The sequence below is a fragment of the Macrobrachium nipponense genome, chromosome 22, assembly GCF_015104395.2.
Source record: "Macrobrachium nipponense isolate FS-2020 chromosome 22, ASM1510439v2, whole genome shotgun sequence".
Lineage (NCBI taxonomy): Eukaryota > Metazoa > Arthropoda > Malacostraca > Decapoda > Palaemonidae > Macrobrachium > Macrobrachium nipponense.
Window position 1 is genome coordinate 73,262,322 of NC_087213.1, and position 20,730 is coordinate 73,283,051.

The 20,730-nt window shown below is 34.3% G+C and overlaps 1 protein-coding gene across 1 annotated transcript; it reads right to left on the bottom strand.

Annotated features, from left to right (window-relative positions):
- Positions 1–16,474: 16,474 nt before the first annotated feature.
- Positions 16,475–19,462, bottom strand: LOC135198802 (H/ACA ribonucleoprotein complex subunit 1-like). Its single transcript, XM_064226760.1, has 3 exons — positions 19,350–19,462; positions 17,572–17,835; positions 16,475–17,243 (listed from the first exon to the last, which is right to left on the bottom strand). The coding sequence occupies exons 1-3, from the start codon at positions 19,359–19,361 to the stop codon at positions 17,139–17,141; spliced, it is 381 nt and encodes a 126-aa protein (XP_064082830.1). The 5' UTR covers positions 19,362–19,462; the 3' UTR covers positions 16,475–17,138.
- Between the last annotated feature and the right edge of the window lie 1,268 nt (positions 19,463–20,730).

A 20,730-nucleotide genomic window follows, 5' to 3' on the forward strand; every position in this document is an offset into this window, starting at 1 on the left:
TGGTTAAACGACAACGACGTAAATGGAACATCTGGCAACAGAGGAACTTTGTCCGGCAGCCAGGTATGCAGCCCAATGAAGGGGAAGACGGTCAGGTACTTGGAGATCGTCATCCAGCAACTGACCACTACAACGACAGTAACCAACAATCAGAGACACTAGCTACAGATGCAAACCGAGAAGAAATGGACAAGAGAAGAAAATAAGGAAATATGGAGATGAAGAAGGATATGTGATATGCCAGTGGAAATTGTATCCATAATCATAGGAACACTAAGCATGATCCCAGGGTCCCTGAAAAGGAATCTGGAAAAACGAGAGGCTGAAGTAGCTCCAGGACTCGTGCAGAAGAGTGGGCTCCTAGAAACAGCGCACATAGTAAGAAGAGTGATGGACTCCTAAGGAGGCAGGATGCAACCCAGAACCCCACCCCACACTATGAATACCACCCAGTCGAACTGGAGGACGTGATAGATCAAAAAAAAAAAAAAAAAAAAAAAAAATATTATATATATATATATATATATATATATATATATAAATATATATATATATATATATATATATATATATATATATATATATAATGCCAGTTAATAATTGATTTAGAATTTTCTGTTTTATTACTTTAATTGTTGATGGTACTTAATTGAATTGTGACTTACTATATTTGTTTCATTACCTGACTTCTTTCTTAACCAAATTATGGATTTTTTGCTGTGACTTGTTTCCTATGACTTTATTGCCGGCCAATACAGATTAATGTGACCTTTTTTCTGTGACTTTTCTTTTCCGAGCCAAAATTGTGACTTTTTCTGTGATTATGTTACCTGTCACGTTTTTTAAGCTGAAATTGGTGTCATTACCTGTGTTCTACAAGTTCGTTTTTGGCAAGGGTGAAGGGTCATGTTAAACTAAAATAAATAAGGACGAAACGGTGAGTTCCGACTATAGGAATGTTACGCACCGCTTCGAAGCACCGACGAAGGTTTATTTATTTTTTTCTCTCTTTTTCCTTTTTATCATAGTTTTCTTTAGTAGCCCTTGATGACAGGGACTGGCCTCTGGGTAGCTTTAGTCTACCCTTGTAGTTCTTCATCGCATCCATCTTCCATGTCGATCTTGTGTTCCATTTATTGCAGATTATTTATCAACTTTTATATTTTTATTCGTATTTATTCCTTGTTTGTTCTTCCGATGTAATGGCAGTTTAGTCAGTATTGCAGCTGCTGTTTTGGCTCTTTAGTAAGCGTTTCTTCAGTCAGATTGACGTAACCTTCTTTTTGTTGTTCATTCCTTGCTCTTGCTCCATTTAAGTTCTGTAGTTTCTTCGCATGTTTAGTGTTCAGTGTTGCCTCATGCCTTTTTACCTCCCTCATGATGACGTTGATGATTTGCTGCTGCTGTTTATCTACGAGGTTGCATATGGTCTCCCATGGCCCTCTTCTCTTGTTGCCTTGTTGCCTTGTTGCCATATTATTAACCTGTTGGTGACGACTGAGAATTTCTTATATCTCCTTCTAGATGCGTCTTTACCTTACCAGTGGTAGGCAGAGACGTCCTTAGAAAATGATAGAAATTCTCCGACAGAGAATACCGACGTCGCCAACGGATTTAAACCCAATGCAATAAGAAAAGAGGACCAGATGGGAGACTATTTGCAACTTGGCTGATGAACAAGAACAGCAAATCACGAACGCCATTAAAGGGTTTTTACGCCCCGCCATTAGTTGCCGCTTCCCACCAATTTTATTTTGTTATCTATTTGATTATTTTGTTGGATTTTATTTAATTTAATTTTTGGGAAGGAGGTTATGGGCAGTAACTAATGGGTTTCTATGCCAGGCCTAAGGTTGCCGCTGCCCTCCATTTTACTTTATTTTATATTTTTTTTTAATTCAATATTAGGGAATTTTATTTTTGGGGGTGGGTGGAGGCATTTACTTATGGGTGTCTATACCATGCCAGAGATTGCTAATTCCCTACATTTTATTATATTTATGTTTTTATTTTGGGGGATTTTATTATTTTCCTTTGGTGGGGGAGGTTGTAGCTGTTAACTTATTGATTTTTACACCTAATGTTGCCAATTCCCTCCGTTTTTTTTTTATTTGTTTATTTATTTTTTGAAATTGAAATTATTAACGTAGGGTTTTTATACCACGTCAGAGTCTCCACTTCATTCCATTTTTTGGGGTGGGGTTACGTTGGGGGTATTAACTTTAGGGTTTTTATACCACGCTTGGGAATGCCACTTCCTTTTTTTTTTCATTTCATATATTTTTATTTTTATTTTTTGGAATTATATTTTTTTGAATCATTAACTTGCGGGTTTTCTGCTACGCCAGATGTTGCCACTTCCCTCTATCTTATTCTATTGTATTTTATATTTTTTTGTTTTGGGAAATTTTATTCTATTTGGGTGGTTGGAGAGGCATTAACGTGGGTGATTTAAGGGGATTTTGTATTTTTGGGAGGTAGAGAAAAAAAATTGTTGGGTTTTATACCAAGCCAGAGTTTGACTTTCCCCTCCATTTATATTCATTTGATGAGAATTTTCTTATTTTGGGAGGGTTACATATATATATATATATATATATATATATATATATATATATATATATATATATATATATAAGCGAATACCACGGGAAATAATAGTCAGGAATCCAAGCGCTTTCGTCTTTATTCAGACATCGTCAAGGAGCTACTAAAGTACAAATTGGAGAGGAAGGCCTCAGGTAGAAACAAGATCAGGAATACCAGATGGTTAATTATCAAAAGGGTAAAAATTAAAAGGGATAATCCAGGATTATCGGATATCACACGGTCACAAACTTAAACAGATTCTGACCCTAACCGAAATTACAAAGTATCTTTACAGTCCAAAACATGTAAAAACTGAATATATTAATTTTGTTGCTTATATTTATCTACAACTTTTTTCATTATGAAAGCATCAAGTTTAAATAAACCAAGACTTAAATTTAGAACATTTCTATTATTTGACTTGATAAAACAAGATTCAATGATATTCCTTTTAACTGTGTCATTACATGGGACTAAGGCTCTTGCTTGACTCCAGTTAATAGGATGGTCTAAATCTCTCATATGTACAAATAATGCATTCGATATTTGCCCAGTTCTCAAAGAATATTGATGTTGCTTAAGACGCTGTGAAAGAGATTTGCCAGTCTGTCCGTAATAGATTTTATCACACTTTTTGCAAGGAATTTCATATATGCAGCCTGGAAGATCTTTAGGAGAATTTTTGATTACTAAACTCTTGACATTAATATTACTGAAAACAACATTTATGTTAAAAAGCTTTAAAATTCTAGGAATATCTAAAAACCTTTCATCATAAGGTAATTTTAGAATGTTATGCTTACTAAATTCAAGTTTGTCATTATAGTCCGACAGATCTAAACTGATAGATTGTTTACTTCCTTGAGAAAAACCCTGTTGCCAGTTCTCTCTTAACCTTTAAATCTTCCCCTTCTTAAGTCCTCAGCTATCTCCCAACGAGGGAATTATTTGGGACAGTAGCTAATGAAAACTGACCATATAAATCCTAATCCGTATAACAACCTCGATCCCTATTTTATTTGGTTATTACTTGTGAGACTTGTTATGACTTATACCCTTATATTTTTCTTATTATACTACATATTTTATATGATGTTTTTCATTAAAAGTAATAAAAATCGGCAATTGCCATTCAGTATGTATGTCTTATGACATTTTCTTATAATCTTGCCAGTAGATTACTTCTATTTATTCTTTTTTATTATTTGAATTTTCCGTCTACCATACTATTCATTTCCTAAACAAGTTTGCAATATTTTGGATTTCATTGCTCTTCATTTTAGGTTTCCCCCCTCATTCTAATTCATCAAGTTATGATTTACTTAAATTTCATTTCCTTTTCACTCACGGTCTAATGCGTGTAACAATTTTTACTTTTTATAAGGTTGTTGCACATAAACTCACCATTGGGAGAAAAAAAATTATTTACAATAATTATCGCAAGAATTGTAATAATATGATCCTTTACAAAATGTACATTACGAAGAATCTTCGTCGTCAGATGATCTTACTTTAATAACTGCTATCCTTTGCAGCATCGCTGTTTGCAAGTTTTCGTAATGCTTAACTGCATTTGCCTTTCGTTTCACAGCGTGCTTTCTGTAGGAATAAATTAATTTTCCTACTGACTATTGTTAAAGCAAGAAGTCATTCTTTTTGGCGCTAGAGTTCTCAGCTAGACCGGGCGGTGGGGCTTATCCAAAGGGTAGCTTAAGAGATAATTCCTTTAAACTTCATGGTTTAATAGGCTTGGCCCACCGACCTATCGCCTGTCAAAGGTAACAGGAAAAGTGGCAAAGTTTTTTTAAACAGATGTCACGTTTATAAATGCGATTTCTCATTTTATTTACAAATAAAATTATAATCACAATATGTGAACGCTTAAGGTCCAGCAAAACATGCTAAAAACTTTAAACTGCTGATTTATTGATTCATGTGTTATAAAGTAAGGTATTTAAAACTGGATACTGGTAAATGTGGCAACAGGGTTTTTACCCAAAGACGAAAACAATCTATCAGTTTAAATCTGTCGAACTATAGTTGAATAAAATGTTTTTCTAGCTCTTTTCCATGCCACATCTACAAAAGTCCTTGGGTATTTAAGTTTCAATGCAATATCATAAATAGTTTTAATTTCAGCGTCAATAAATTGCGGGCTACAGACACGTAAAGCCCTTAGGAACATCCCAGAAAAAACAGAGAATTTAACATTTTGATGGTGATTGGAGTAGTAATGAACAAAAGAGGCAATATTAGTTGATTTTCGAAAGACTGAAAAGGTGAAATTTCTATCATTTCTATGGACAGTTACATCAAGAAAAATTCAAATTACAATTTCTTAATCTTCCTACAGTAAATTTTATAGAAGGGACTAAATTATTGAGATTATTAAGGAATTCCTGGAGGTTTTCGTGAACTGGCCAAATACAGAAGATATCATCCACGTATCTAAACCAAATAACTTTTTGGGGCAAAAGGGAAAATTCTTGGTGAAGGTTTTGTCCTCTCAAAAAATTCCATGTAAATATTGCTAAGGACAGGAGATAAGGGATTACCCATGGCCATGCCAAACTTTTGTACAAAAAATTCCCCATTGAAACAAAATTTACTATCTTTGATACATAACCTTATGAGACTAATGAGATTTTCTACACTTAAGGGAATGTCATGACGCTCTAATTCCTCTTCCAAATATTCAAGTAAGTCATCTACAGGCACTTTTGTAAATAAAGAGACAACATCAAAACTAACCATATTAAAATCATAATTCAAATTTAACTTATTCTTCAATTTGTTTATAAAATCAACATTGTTTTTAACATTCGTGTTAGAAATATTTCCTACCAAAGGAGTAAGAATTTTTACAAGCCATTTAGATAAATTATACGAAACTGAGCCCACTGAACTAATGATTGGTCTGATAGGGTTATTGATTTTATGTGTCTTGACTAAACCATACATGTAAGGTAGGGAGGCGCATTGCGGTGTAAACTGTTTAATTAAATGGTCCAAGCCCTTCAAAATGGATTTAATTTGTTTATTAAAATGGGAGTTAACTGTCTGTGTAGGGTCAGACCTCAGTTTCGTATAAGTATCAGTGTCATTTAGCAATGTCATTATTTTACTTATATAGTCACTTTTATTCATAATTACCAACTGCATTAGATTTATCTGCTTTTGTCACCTTCACTGTTTCGTCTTCTTTAATTTTCTTAAAAGCCTGGAGAAATCTCACGGGTACATTAGGGGGAGAAAGTTTACTCATAGCACCATACACAATACCTTTACAAATATTGATATCATCAGGGCATAGGTTTTGATTCAATTTTTCTATAATAACAAAAGGATTTTGAGATGTCGACACAGTCCAGGTTACCATTAAAATACACCAAAGCTTAACCCATATCCCAAAGACCGCTGTCGTAGCACTATCCACTGGTTTTGTCAGATAAATTAATCATGAAGTCCACGTTGGCATGCTTAGTCCAGTCGCTTTTCAGCAATAAGATTTTTCAGCTTGACTTGGAGCTTCCTTTCAAGACGGTTGCAGCACTTTCTCAATTTTCCGTAGCAATAATCCAGCATCCGATTCCTCCAATCGACAGGAACCGTCTGATTAAAGCTATACCGTCTGCTTCTAAGTGTACGGAACGCATCATCTACTTCCACTTTTGTGATGTCGATGTGTTTCTGAAGTATGATGCGTTGAAACTCGTCGAAAGGTCGCTCTGCTTAGGCGAAGAATTCTCACTGGTAAAATCGACTTGGGCATCACTTGCTCGTTCATGCACTTCCGTGAAAAGTTGAGTCGGAGTTTCAGTTTGTGAGCGATGATAAGAGCATTACAGAAGGATGTCACGAATAGAACAAGGCTCGGAAAATTCAAAGAAAAGGCGTAGAAGTTGCGTGTGGTTTCCATTATGCTTAAAAAATCACAGTAGATGCACGTGACTTCATAAATAAGCGAATGTTGTTTTCAGTAATATTAATGTCAAGAGTTTAGTAATCAAAAATTCTCCTAAAGATCTTCCAGGCTGCATATATGAAATTCCTTGCAAAAAATGTATAACAATCTATTACGGACAGACCGTGGGAAATCTCTTTCACAGCGTCTTAAGCAACATCAATATTCTTTGAGAACTGGGCAAATATCGAATGCATTATTTGTACATATGAGAGATTTAGACCATCCTATTAACTGGAGTCAAGCAAGAGCCTTAGTCCCATGTAATGACACAGTTAAAAGGAATATCATTGAATCTTGTTTTATCAAGTCAAATAATAGAAATGTTCTAAATTTAAGTCTTGGTTTATTTAAACTTGATGCTTTCATAATGAAAAAAGTTGTAGATAAATATAAGCAACAAAATTAATATATTCAGTTTTTACATGTTTTGGACTGTAAAGATACTTTGTAATTTCGGTTAGGGTCAGAATCTGTTTAAGTTTGTGACCGTGTGATATCCGATAATCCTGGATTATCCCTTTTAATTTTTACCCTTTTGATATTAACCATCTGGTATTTCCTGAATCTTGTTTCTACCTGAGGCCTTCCTCTCCAATTTGTACTTTAGTAGCTCCTTGACGATGTCTGAATAAAGACGGAAAGCGCTTGGATTCCTGACTATTATTTCCCGTGGTATTCGCTTATTTATGAAGTCACGTGCATCTACTGTGATTTTTTAAGTCATATATATATATATATATCTATATATATATATATATAATATATATATATATACTATATATATATATATATATATGGAGTGGGTTAAAAGCTTCACTGATGTTCCTGGATTTGTATGGTGTCCTCGGTTCGCGCCTGGGCGCCGACAATTCTATTATCGCCTAATAAAATTCCCCTTAGGTTAAGCATATATGAAATATATTAATTAATTCCGAGGTAGAGAATTAGAATTATAAATAAAGGACATTTGTAGCTCGATATATGTATATAAATCACGGTAATGTGATATCACTTATATATATATATATATATATATATATATATATATATATATATATATATATATATATATATATAGTATATACATATTTTTATTTTGGAGATTTTATTTCTTTAAGGAGTCGAAGTCATTAACTTACGGGTCTTTATACCACGTCAGAGGTTACGGCTTCCCTTCATTTTATTTTCTTTTATTTTATATATTTTATTTTGGAAGATTATATTTTTTGTAAGGTTGGAGACATTAACGCTCTTATTTTATTTAAACAGAAATAATAACTGCAACTTCATATAATATATAAATGCATACACTATATGTAGTATTTTATATAGCATATATATATATATATATATATATATATATATATGCATAAATAAATAGATATATATATTATATATACATGTATATATATATATATATATATATATATATATATATATACATTATATATAATATATATATATATATATATATATTATATACATTATATATATATATATATATATATATATATATACATTATATATATATATATATATATATATATGTATATATATATATTATATATATATATATATATATATATATATATATATATATATATACATATATATATATATATATATATACGTATATATATATACACATATATAAATATAAATATATTATATATATATATACAAATATATATATATATATATATATATATATATATATATATATATATATATATATATATATATATGTGGTGTGTGTGTATGTATGTGTGTTTGTTTGTCTGTGTGTGTATACAATTATATCTATCTATCTATCTATCTATCTATATATATATATATATATCTATATGTATATATATTATTTATATATATATATATACTATATAAAAATATACATATAGTATATATATATATATACGATATATATATATATATATAGTATATATATATATATGTGTGTGTGTGTGTGTGTGTGTGTGTGTGTGTGTGTGTGTGTGTGAAGTTGGAAAAGTTATTATTTCTGTTTAAATTAATAGGAGCGTTAATGCGTCCAACCTTAAACAAAAATATAATCCTCAAAATAAAATGTAAATAATCAAATCAAATAAAATGAAGGGAAGCCGCAACCTCTGACGTGGTATAAAGACTCGTAAGTTAATGACTCAGACCTCCTTAAAGAAATAAAATCTCCAAAATAAAAAATATATATATGAAATTGAATTTAATGGAAGCTGCAGCCTCAGGCGTAGAAACCGTGACGTAAAAAAAAGGTAAGTTCCAGGATTGATGGAGTACTGGGGAGTTCATGCTTCCAAACTCACGAAAAATAAAATCCCCCCAAAATTTCTAAAATAAAGTGGAGGTAATTGGCATAACTACATATATAGTATATATAAATATATATAATATTATATTATATATATAATATATATATCATATATTATATATTATATATATATATATTATTTATTATATTAATATTAAATTATATGATATATAATATATAATATATATCTATAATATAATATGTGTGGTGTGTGTGTATATATGTATATATATATATATATATATATATATATATATATTATTTATTATATATACAAGTATATTATATATTATATATATAGTATATATATATATGTGTGTGTTTGTGCATAAAGAAGTGATCACAGAGCACAATACTGCTCCAGTTGACTTCATCATTCTGTACAGAAACGGATCGATACATCTGTTTGATGCCGCTTCTTTTAATATTTGACACTCCGTTTAAAACAATTTCATTTAATATTTAATATTCGGAATAATGCATTACAAAAGCTCGAAAATGCCATAAAGGTCAATGAATCATTTTTGGCAGACCTCCATCTAGCTACCACATCATTACATTTTTCTTCTCCTTCTTCTTCTTCTTCTTCTTTTTCTTCCTCTTCATTATTATTGTTGTATTGCTGTTGTTATTATTATTATTATTATTATTATTATTATTATTATTATTATTATTATTATTATTATTATTATTAAAAGATACTCGTAGTAGCATGAGGCTTCCAGTGGAGAAACAAATCCACAGTTATGTAAATGTACATATATTAAATATAATAATACAAGGATAACTTTCGGTAATTTGTCCGGTGGTTCCCCTTTTCAAAGGGGAACCGAACAGATTCCAGAAAGCTATCTTTGTATTTTTAAATTTAATATATGTACATTTACATAACTGTGGATTTGTTTCTCCATTATTATTAATAACCTGACCCTCTCAGTGAGTATCGCTGACATTTATAGAGTAAATTGATTTTTTCTCGTGAGTGGAATTTTGCTTGTCATTTGTCATTCCTTGGCTGAAGTGACCTTGTGAGGCCTGTTGCTGCTGGACCTTGTGGCGAGATCCAGTGCCGAAAACGGCTACGTAAATTGGAAGGGAAGATTTTGTTGTTTTACGTAAAGATCTACCTACCGACTATCGATGAGTGATCACCGGTATTCACACGAACAGTACAAACATGGCCAATTTTTAGAAAACCTATTCGAATAAAAAAAAAGTCCAGAAAGAGTGGAAATAATAGCTAGATGAAACGAGCAGTTCGGTTAACACCATTTTGATCTGTTGCAAAAGATCAACAGTGAAATATTTAGCTGTATATTGTAAGGTCCTCATTGCATAGCAGTATCAACTGTTGATCTGAACTCGGCACGGCTAACAATGGCCCACGCTGTCAAGTCTCGAGAAAAAATACACAAGACGGAGGACTGCGCCGTATACCGTCTGTATACAGTCCTTTGAGGTACTTCTTTTATCATAACGTTAATTATGGGAAATGGCTGTACTGACCGGCTTCTTTTGGAGAAATGCTGGCTTCAGATGAAATCGCACATGCTTCACTATTTTACTGAACACCTGTGTATGAGTGTTGTTTTTTTTTTTTGCATTTATTTTATACTTAATCATTTATTTTGTGGTGTACAATAGATTTCGTTTTCATATTTCATTGAATTCATTACAAATATTTTCTTATTTTTCTCTCGTTGCCAAGTCTCATTATTTTAATCGTGGTTGCAGATTTCATTATAAGCTCAGAGAATTATCATTTTATTCAGTGTCATTTTTTTTCAATATTCTTAATAACAGTGACGATGATGAATCAGCGCGCCAGTTGTACGTTGATATTTGATTGCTTTTTGCGGAAATGTAAAGTGAATATTTATCTTCGGTCGAGTCATGATTTCAAGCATCATTTGTTATGAAACGAAGTATGATCTAATTTTTTGTGAAATTGTTGAAAGGCTTTTTTTCCTTGATATGTATACAGACAAGAGATCGATCTTTTGCCGTCGTTTATTCCCAGCAGAAAGGAAAATATGGAATTGGAAAAACGAGAAAAGACAAAATAATGAAGTCGGTAGAGAATTTGAATAAGCAGATGTAGTGATTGGCGTTGTAAAGGGAAAGAAAAGGTTATCGAACCGGACTCTGTAGTTGCTGTGTTTAGTCTTTTTAATGTTTTCAATGTCAAGAGAAATTACTTGCGCCTTAGTACAGAGTTAATAAAAAAAATCAAAAGTGCATAAATTTCAGTCGAAAAGTTGGGAAAGTTTTACAGCATGTTCTCTTATCAACATAGTTTCAAATAAGATTATATTTTCCCAGAATTACTTATTCATTTATAATTCTCTCTCTCTCTCTCTCTCTCTCTCTCTCTCTCTCTCTCTCTCTGTACAGTTTATGCATTTTTTTAGTCTGGCACTAACATGTTTTTATCTCTTCCTATTTTAATCTAATGAGAAAATATTTTTTATCTTTTTTTGTATATTAGTAAATGTTTTCAGTTTAAACCATACGACGTTTGCCTTGCTTAATCGTCCTTATATTTTAGCGTCAACATTATTTTCATCAATTGGGTTTTTCTCGTTCAGGAGCACATTTTTCCCATCGTTAGTTTTTTCCTTCGAGAACGTTGTATTTTTATTTCACCTATCAGGAATATGGGCGCATTTTACATTACAGCTGTTACCAGAAAACCTTAAACATGATAAACTTAATTATTAAGAAATTGTTGTTATGATTTATCAATATAAATTGAATTTCATAGACATTTAATTCCTTAAAGTATTCAAGCAAACAAGACTGTGACCTCGACTTTGAATTGGGTTTTATGGGTCAAAAGTGTTAAATGTTTCGGAAATATTTTCTTTAATTTGTCAGTTAACATACTATGAATATTCTGCTGATATTGAAGCTTGGCTTTTAACCCATTTCTCTCAAAAATGAGTAATTTCCAGACGATAACCTTATGTACATTGTACATTTCTTTATCGTGAACAGAGATTAGAAATTTCTGTATTGTGAACACAGATTAACACAGATTAGAAAATATAGGTTCTCGTGCTGTATAGTATTTTTTCGATTGCAGTAATGGAGAATCAGTAGATTTGGTCATTTACAAGGCGTTCGAGTGATATCAAAATTATTCATGAAAATTACTTATTTGTAGGCATCTAATTCTGCGCTTTCAAAATGTTTTCAGTGGACTTACAACAAGAAACTTTGTGACTGTACGTACATCGTCCTAAATTTGACTCTTGAATTAATGCACCCAAATGATTGTCTGTGCCAGGAAGTGTATTTTCATCCTGAGTCCTGTTGCAAAAAAAGGTTCATCCTTAAATTGAGTATAGCTGTCCCTTAAAGATACGAATTCTCAGTTGAGAAACTTTTTGTTAGCTTAACATACCTACGATTTTTTTTTTTTTTTTTTTTTTGCTGAAGATGAACCCAGGGAAGGGTTCGGAGGCTTTTTGTAAAGGGTTTTAAAATTATACACGAACTCTCAACATTTTTTATTATTGTGGATCCCAACCCAAATACCCAGGGATTTTATTAAGGGGAGAGTCGGCTTATAATCACATCGGAAGGAAGCTGCCTGGCGACATCCTACAAGAGGCAAAGTTTCACATTTTAAGGGCGGGAGGTGTTACTTAACAGTGATTTCCTTTATTTATCGTTCAATTTCTTTCAAACATTTTGCATGTATTAAGTGTAATTTAAGACATTAGCATGGAAAGATTCAAACAAATTGGTTGAGTGGTTTGTGAGTTACTATTATTTTTTTATAAAGAGGGAAAGCTTTAGATTTTAAGGAAAAAGGAAGCACTGCGGAAATTTGGTAACACATCGGTGTTAAAAAACGAACTGTCACTGGTGCTCTACCATTTACAGTTTATCGCGGACAGCCACCAGTAAGTCTGGTAAGAGATGGTCTGTGAATTTTAAGGAGCCTTTAGAGTAGCGGGGAGACACTTGACACAACAGGTTTGGAAAAAAATATTTGCAAAAAAAAAAGTGACGACAAGTACAGCATGCTGTGGAAAGGAGAGAGAGGATCTTGAGTGCAAGTTGAAAGTGGAATAATGTAGAAGCGACCCAAATATCACAGCAGTATTTCAAGCCGACATGGAAGGTTACCTTACAGCCGACTGTATTGAAATGACGACTCATTCACTGTAATCAAAATTCTAATTATTAGGCAATTTTATTATTTTACATTACATTCTTCAAGACAGATTTTTTTAAGAAATCATAGAGGAAACTTAGAAGAGTAAATAAGTGGGACCTATGAGTTCAGACAGAATTCTAGTTTGAAAGCGAAGAGCAGAGAATGGCTGGAAGAACTAAGCTTGAGAGTTGAATGTTTGACCTCTTAATGATTAGGGGAAGAAGCGGATTGAACGTTGTAGAGAAAAAACTAAAAATAAGGAACAAATCTTATACCAAGTGGGACAAGAGACAAATTGAAAGCAATAAGCAAACCATTTAGCTAAGAGCCCCATAGAGAAATCAGGTTTGACATCGATTTATTTTCTGAAGCCCCCGCGAAGATAAAAGTTTAATGAAAAAATGCGGGAAAATTTGTCTCCAGGACAAACTAATCATTATCATATACATTTGAGCCTGCTGATTTCCGGTGAATATTAGGTGGGTCATTTTCATTCGGTTCAGCCTATTGTGAAATTCAGCATCCTATTTGCTTGATTAAAACTTTCTTCGGCGAATATGTGATATTACTTAATTCCTTTTAGAATGTCACTTGATTTTATGCAATGAGTCGTTTAAGATTTGAATGAGATGCTAATTGCAATTTATTGTGTTGTTGGACCTTGTGGCTCTTCTGATCTTTCTTTTTTTGTTCTGTAGCCAGAGAGGGACTCTTAAAGGATGATTGCAGGTATTAATTCTTTGATACTTGGACCCCGAACGGGGTTAGTGCCTTCAGTGCACCTCAGCGCGGTGCACTGTAGACATTACTTGATGTTCATTGCAGTGCAGTGTCCCTTCGTCCCCTAGCTGCAACCCACTTCATTCTTCAACTGTACCTCCGTTCATATTCCCTTTCTTCTACCTTCCACCCTCTGCTAATTGCGAGGTTTTCCTCCTGTTACACCTTCCAAACCTTGCTGTCAATTTCCGTTTCAGCAATGAGTGACCTTGCCTCATAGGTCCCAGCGCTCGGCCTTTGGCCTAAATTCTCTCTCTCTCTCTCTCTCTCTCTCTCTCGTCTCTCCTCTTCTCTTCTCTCCACCTTTTCTCGTCTCTCTCTCTCTCTCTCTCTCTCTCTCTCCTCTCTCTCTCTCTGATATTCGTGCACATTTATTTCGTGAGGTAGGTTTCAAGTATAAGAAACACGGAAGTTATTAAGCAAAAGCTCAAACCAGGACTTGAAAGTCGACGACAAGCCATCTCAAGATCATTCAGTTGTTCCAAATCGCAGCCTCATTCTCCCAGTGGTGTTGTAATATTCTTGATGAATCAGTACTCCCTTGCTTTTGTTATTACTTAAGCTTTTGAATATAGAGTCTGCCTTGAACATGTCTCTCAATGTGGTATTTCCGTCGCATAAATCCTTGCAAGGAAGACTTTTGAGTGAACTTTGCCATTTCTTTTATTTATTCTCTGTTTTTCTAACCTAGCTTGTCTTCTTTCTTCTTGTTCTGCGTTTTGCCTTTTATTCTTAGTTTGTTACGATTTAATCCACCCGTTCATCTTCGGCCAAGGTAGTAAAAGCAACAAGGAAGTTGTCAGATAAAAGCTGAAGCCTGGAAGTTGAAGACAAGCTACCTCAAGACCATTTGAAAGTTGAAAATTGCAACATAGAGAAACTGTGACATGATGAATTTTGCGGCAACCCCCCTCCCCCCTCCCCCCACTCTCTCTCTCTCTCTCTCTCATATTATTCAGGAAGCTGTGTATGGAAAATCTTCAGGGACTACCAGCATCACCTGCAAGTGCTTCTTGTAGGCCTTTAGAACGTTCTTCCCGCGGAGCGCAAGAAGCGGCCGCTCTACCGGCAGAATAGGAGCGAGGCAGAGAGAGAGAGAGAGATCAGATCGGAAAGGTCAGAATTCGGAAGAAAAACTCGACCGAATGTCAAACAGTTAGACGACGTTTCTTTCACATTCGTCCTTTTTCTCAAAACTGTTCGTTGGCGCAGGTCTACGTAGATACAGGATTTTACGGATCTGCGACTTAGTTAAATCAACTAACCTTTCATTATGTCTGGTCTCCAACTTTTAACGCAAATAATAATTTAGACTCTCTCTCTCTCTCTCTCTCTCTCTCTCTCTCTCTCTCTCTCTCTCTCTCTCTCTCATGAAAAAGTAAATAAAATACCTGACCCACACTGCCAGTAGTCTTCAGTTCTCAAGGTTAACGGGACAGAGTATCTTAACAAAACCCGTTTTTTTTCACGTTGGTGTTCTAGTTTTCAAAAGTGCAAGTTGCTTACGTGCCCAGTCACTAAGGGTATGGGGGTACTATGGGTCTGTGTGTCTGGCAAGCAATGTGGCCATGGTCAGGCAAAATCTCGCCTTGCCCTGAAGGGCTCCGGTTTAAAACACGTGCTGTACTCTGCTGTTTATTTCATTTCTTACTTTATTTTCTTTTTCCTTTTCTTTTTAGTCTATCTTTATATTGTTTTTCCAACTATTTTTCTTTATTTTTCTTTATTTTTCATGACTCACATTTCTTTCAAGTATCAAACTCCGTCATAATCGTTATAATGAAATTGGCAAGTGGCCATGATATTTTGTGGTCTCATTGTAGGTTTTCCTTGGAATTCTTGTTATCGGCTGTTTTTATTAAAAGTAAAAATTGACCTCCAGTGTGACCAAGCGCTAATACGCCATTTCACTGTTTTCACGACTATTTTTTTATATACGTTTTTAATTAAGTTTCAGCTGGCAAATTGCAATGCTAGGATTTCAAAGGCATTCACAATACTTTTTACTTTGCATTATTCAGAATCATATGTGTGTGTGTGTGTCTGTTTATATGTTTAATTTCATTTCATATAATTAGCCTATATATATCAACATTATTTCAATGGGTTTTAGCAGTAGAACACCTTTTTCAATACGCAACCATTATATTTCAGTCTTGTATTTTTTCAAAAGCATGCTTAGCAAAAAAAAAAAAAAAAAGTTTATTTTTACAGTATATCGGTGTTTTATAAATGGATATATTTTCTCGCGTTATTTAAAGGATTTTTTATTGGACAATCTCCAAAATGACATACTTGTGGATATCACAGAAGTTATTCTCAGTACAACAAATATTTTCCATCTTACTGAGGTATATTCGTAATATTATTAGTTATTTTGTAGTACTTTAGGTGCAATTGCCTGTGGTTCATATACGGCTTGTACATTTGTTGTATAATTAGCTGAATGTCTTTTATTTTTATTTAACTTCAGCATTTGCATTTTAATTTATTTTCTGAGAATTTCGAAAGATATTGAATTATGATGTACTAATTATGATAGAATATTCATCATTGTCATTTGAACCTTTTCCTTCATCGCAATAATTGCTCATCACAGACAACCTAACTATATAAATGTCGAGGGTAAGGATAATGATACTTTACATATAGGTATATTTTTATTTACATTACATTTGATGTACGTCGTATAGTTCGATTCCTGCTAGAATTACTTAGCCCCAGCGTGGCTGGAGTTGACGCAATTCCTTAAATTTGAAATTTTAATCATAAATACAGGACAACCAAAACTCCCTAACTAATAACGACTCTGCCAGTCGGGTATAGAATCTGGCGCCCGCGACCCGACCGCCGCTGGTTGACAGCGGCTGCGGGCCGCAGAGCCATAAACTCCCAACAGCTCAGTAGTCTGTGCGAGGGCTATTGCTTGGTCGCTGGAAGCCAACAGATCTCGACAAGCGCTTGATGGCTGCCGAAGGCGGAGGAACAGGGAAGGAGGTACTCGAGGCTAAGCGATACAGATCTACAGTACTCGAGAAGGGATATAAATATATGCTAAGAATATATGAATATAGTATATGTGCTCTGGGAACGGAATCTGGAAACGGGAAATGAAGAAGAGACAGGAAAAGAGGAGGAAGTCAAAGAAAAAGGGAGAGGGAAGGTACTTAGCATGATTGTAGTAGGAGGAGTTTTTGATCCCTAGGAGATGGATTCTAGAGGATAGCGAGATAGAAGGAGCTAGAAGACGATAGTGGAAGGAAGGAAGGAAGTGAAGTTAAGAATCTCAGAGAGTAAGATTATCTGAAATCTTAGTTCTCGATGAGTTCTGAAAGATCGATACCGCTTGGGTGCACGATGTCGGCTTCCCTGCCGAAGCGATCGGTGAATTTGATCTCGCCGTTGGTGTCGAGGAACTGCGGGGGGAGGAGGAGGAGAATTCGGAGGTTAAGAATGGAGAGGGCAGTCTCTTAAAATAGTTAAGAATATCATCTTCTCAGAATCTGATAGACAGGTTTTTACCTAACAGTAGGTATTTTATGTCTTGAATTATAGATGATATGATTGCTGCTGTAGATAGTCTTGTTTCATAGAAAATTTCGAAATTCCTTTGATTTCCCGTGGAGTAACATGAATGAAAATATAATCTTACAGACTTTTGTTTTGGGAAAGACAATGCTTGACGTTTTCTTAAGTAACTTGAAAACCTAGATATGAATTATAAAAAAAATAATGTCTACTTACGATAAGAGCTCCTGGCACTTGGTTGACGATGGCCAGGGCGCGTTCCATCAAGATGGGGTTAGGAGGGAGGGCGAAGCGGTTGTTGGCACCTGGGCCGTAGACCTTTGGGCCGTAGTTCCTTGGGGGACCGAAGAGTCCTCCAAGGCCGCCAGTAAGACCACCGGCACCACCGGCACCACCGGCTACGTTTCCGCCAGCGCCGCCTCCAAAGTTACCGCCTCCCAGTTGAGCCGAGGCTGCTGCCACAAGAACGAGTACGAGAGCCTGGAGGGTCACAAGACAAATGATTCAGAGAGAGAGAGAGAACCGGAAATCGAGGACCTTCAGTCAGTAAATTATCTGTAATTTGTTTTTTAGATGGGAGAATGTTACGAAAAGGATTAAAATAATGCAGTTATGGTTTAATGAAACCAGAGGAAAGGCATAAATCCTCCTGTCAAGTACAATGACGTTGTAATGACATGTCGGTGTATAAGAGGGTATTATCGCAATGCTAGGCACCTCGTTTTATATTCTAGATATTAGGACCAGAAATTCTATATCTATTGATTTGGTAGATGGAAGAGAATCATTAAAAACGGCGACCCCGAATAGCGATAAAGCTGGAAGAAGAAGAATTGGTTTGGTTCGGTTAAAGGACGTACTTCAAGTATAGTGTTTCTCATTTCGATTATGTTAATAATAGTAGAGTAATATACCGAATCAATTGCATTTCAGCTTTCTTAGAGAAATGGCCGTTGATTAAAAGAGACAAAATCGAATGGCTGAGTCTGCATCAAGGACGCTCCTTTCTGTTCGACAGAAAAACTATACAGGTTAGTTAATGGTAAAGGTCATCCAGTGCCCTAAATTATAACCAAGTTCTTGTACCAAAGTACCCGGGCGAGATGGCCTGGTTGTAAGGTCACTCGTTCAGAGAGAGAGAGAGAGAGAGAGAGAGAGAGAGAGAGAGAGAGAGAGAAGAGAGGAGAGGAGAACTCTATGCTGATTTTTCCAGAATAAAGAGATGACAGGTTTTTTTTTTTTTTTTTTTTTTTTTTGTATAGTGGTACATGTAATTATTCTATCTGTCAGGAACTTCAAAGGTATTACAGCTAAAAGTACTATCCTGAAATTCTCTAAGGATTGTCACTGACTGTATTCAAGAAGCTATAGATGATCAGAAGGATTTCGGACGTTTGTGAGTGCTGTCAGTGGTAAAAAGAGTGCGAAAGTATTGTCTTGACAAAATATTACTTCGTCATGAAAAGTCATTTTTCATTTTTAGGATATTTTTCTTTTTAAGGACTGATAGGTCTTGGAGATGGTCGTATCAAGAAATAAGTGAGAGAGGCGCTTGAAATCTCTGAAATGATCGTCTTTAGGGATCATAAAGATTGTTATCACCTTGTGGAGATAAATCATTTCAGCTTCTTGAAGGTATCGAGAATGTTTTTGACTAAACAGATTGATTGAAAATACATAAAAATGAAAAGATGTCTAGATTGTAGCTTAGTGGTTAAGGTCTGTCTTTCATAGTTAATTCTTTATAAAAACAGCTTTGAAGAGTAACTTCTGTCTTTTATCTACGAGCCAGGTGATGCCTGTGTAATGAGCAAATGCTATGGTCGATGCATCTGGGTGATTGCCAGACGAAGGGCTGAAGACAGTTCGAATTTTTTGCGAGAGAGACAGAGACAGAAGTAAAGAATACACAGAATTGACAGATTCACTTGGGGCACTTTTATCACATATTTGGATCCAGTTCACAGTAGGTAGCACACACATCCTGAACTTACAATGGTCTTCATGATGGAGCTGTGGACGTTGTTGGTTGTATGACCAAGATGGAAGTCCTGTGCCGAAGAGCTGGAGAGGTGGCCTTATATACCCGTCTTGGGTTTGTGACGTCACGCCGGTGAGCAACGTCTTATGGCCTCATGACATTCAGTAAGCGACATTAATATTTTTTTTTTTGAGTTCGTGATTTCACATTCGTAATTCCCTTCGGGTTACTAATAATAATGAGTTTTTTTTTTTTTTTTTTTTTTTTTTTTTTTTTTTTTTTTTTTTTTTTTTTGTTTTTTTTTTTTTTTTTTTTTTTTTTTTTTTTTTTTTTTTTTTTTTTTTTTTTTTGCCCATAAGACTTCATAGGATGCGCCTCGCTTGTTTGTTTTTAATCTCGACTGGAGTTTGTATTGTAAATCTTACAAGACTTTTTTTTTTTTTTTTTTTTTTTTTGTTTTTTTTTTTTTTTTTTTTTTTTTTTTGATCGAATGTAGGGACAGGTCCACTTTTTGTTGCTCTTGTTTTTTCAGCATTTTATCTGTGTTTTGCGATTCGGCTCGATTTCTCGTGATATTTTAAATAGTTGAGAGGTAATACAAGAAATATAATAAAACCAGATTATTTTTTAGCTAGTTTGTTTTATATATTTTTTTATTTTTTTTATTTTTAGCGTTGATCTCTCTCTCTCTCTCTCTCTCTCTCTCTCTCTCTCTCTCTCTCTCTCTCTCTCTAAGTGGCATAACTTGGCCACCTTACCCACAGACACAGTAGTTGCGAAAGAACCTGATGGCGTCGGGGCCTCAGTTTCTCTTTGCGTGAAAGAGAGAGATCACTAAAATGCTTTGGCTGCCCTTTGAAATTTTGTTTCACTCAGCCTAGTGATTCAAATTCAGCACACGTAGAAAACATTTTCTATATCAGCCTCATGAATATTACGGTTAAAACATGAATGATGCCGATGGGTTTCTAAATTGGAAGTGGTACTGGTTTCATGATACATTTTCATTGAAAGTTTGTTTCTGTAAGTTTTTTCTTCTGTTGCTTCGGATCCTTTTGTGTTCAATGTTTGCAATTGGGCCCATAGGCTAAAGGAGTACTACGAATGACTTGGATTATATCACGTGTTATAATAGTGTGAAGTTTTAAGTGTGCATTGTTAATATCGCAGATTTTGTGAATGGGAGTAGTGGGTGATTTGAAATTTTTTTTGGAATTTCCATATTACTAATATCTGTTTTTAATAAGCACGCTCATATTATATGTATAAATGTATATGTGTACTATGTTTTATATATATATATACATATAAAAGTATAAGCTACGAAGGAAAAGGAAACACTTGAGTCTGCTAAGTAAAGGAGGTTGTGTTGAAAGCTCTTGAAGCTACTCCAG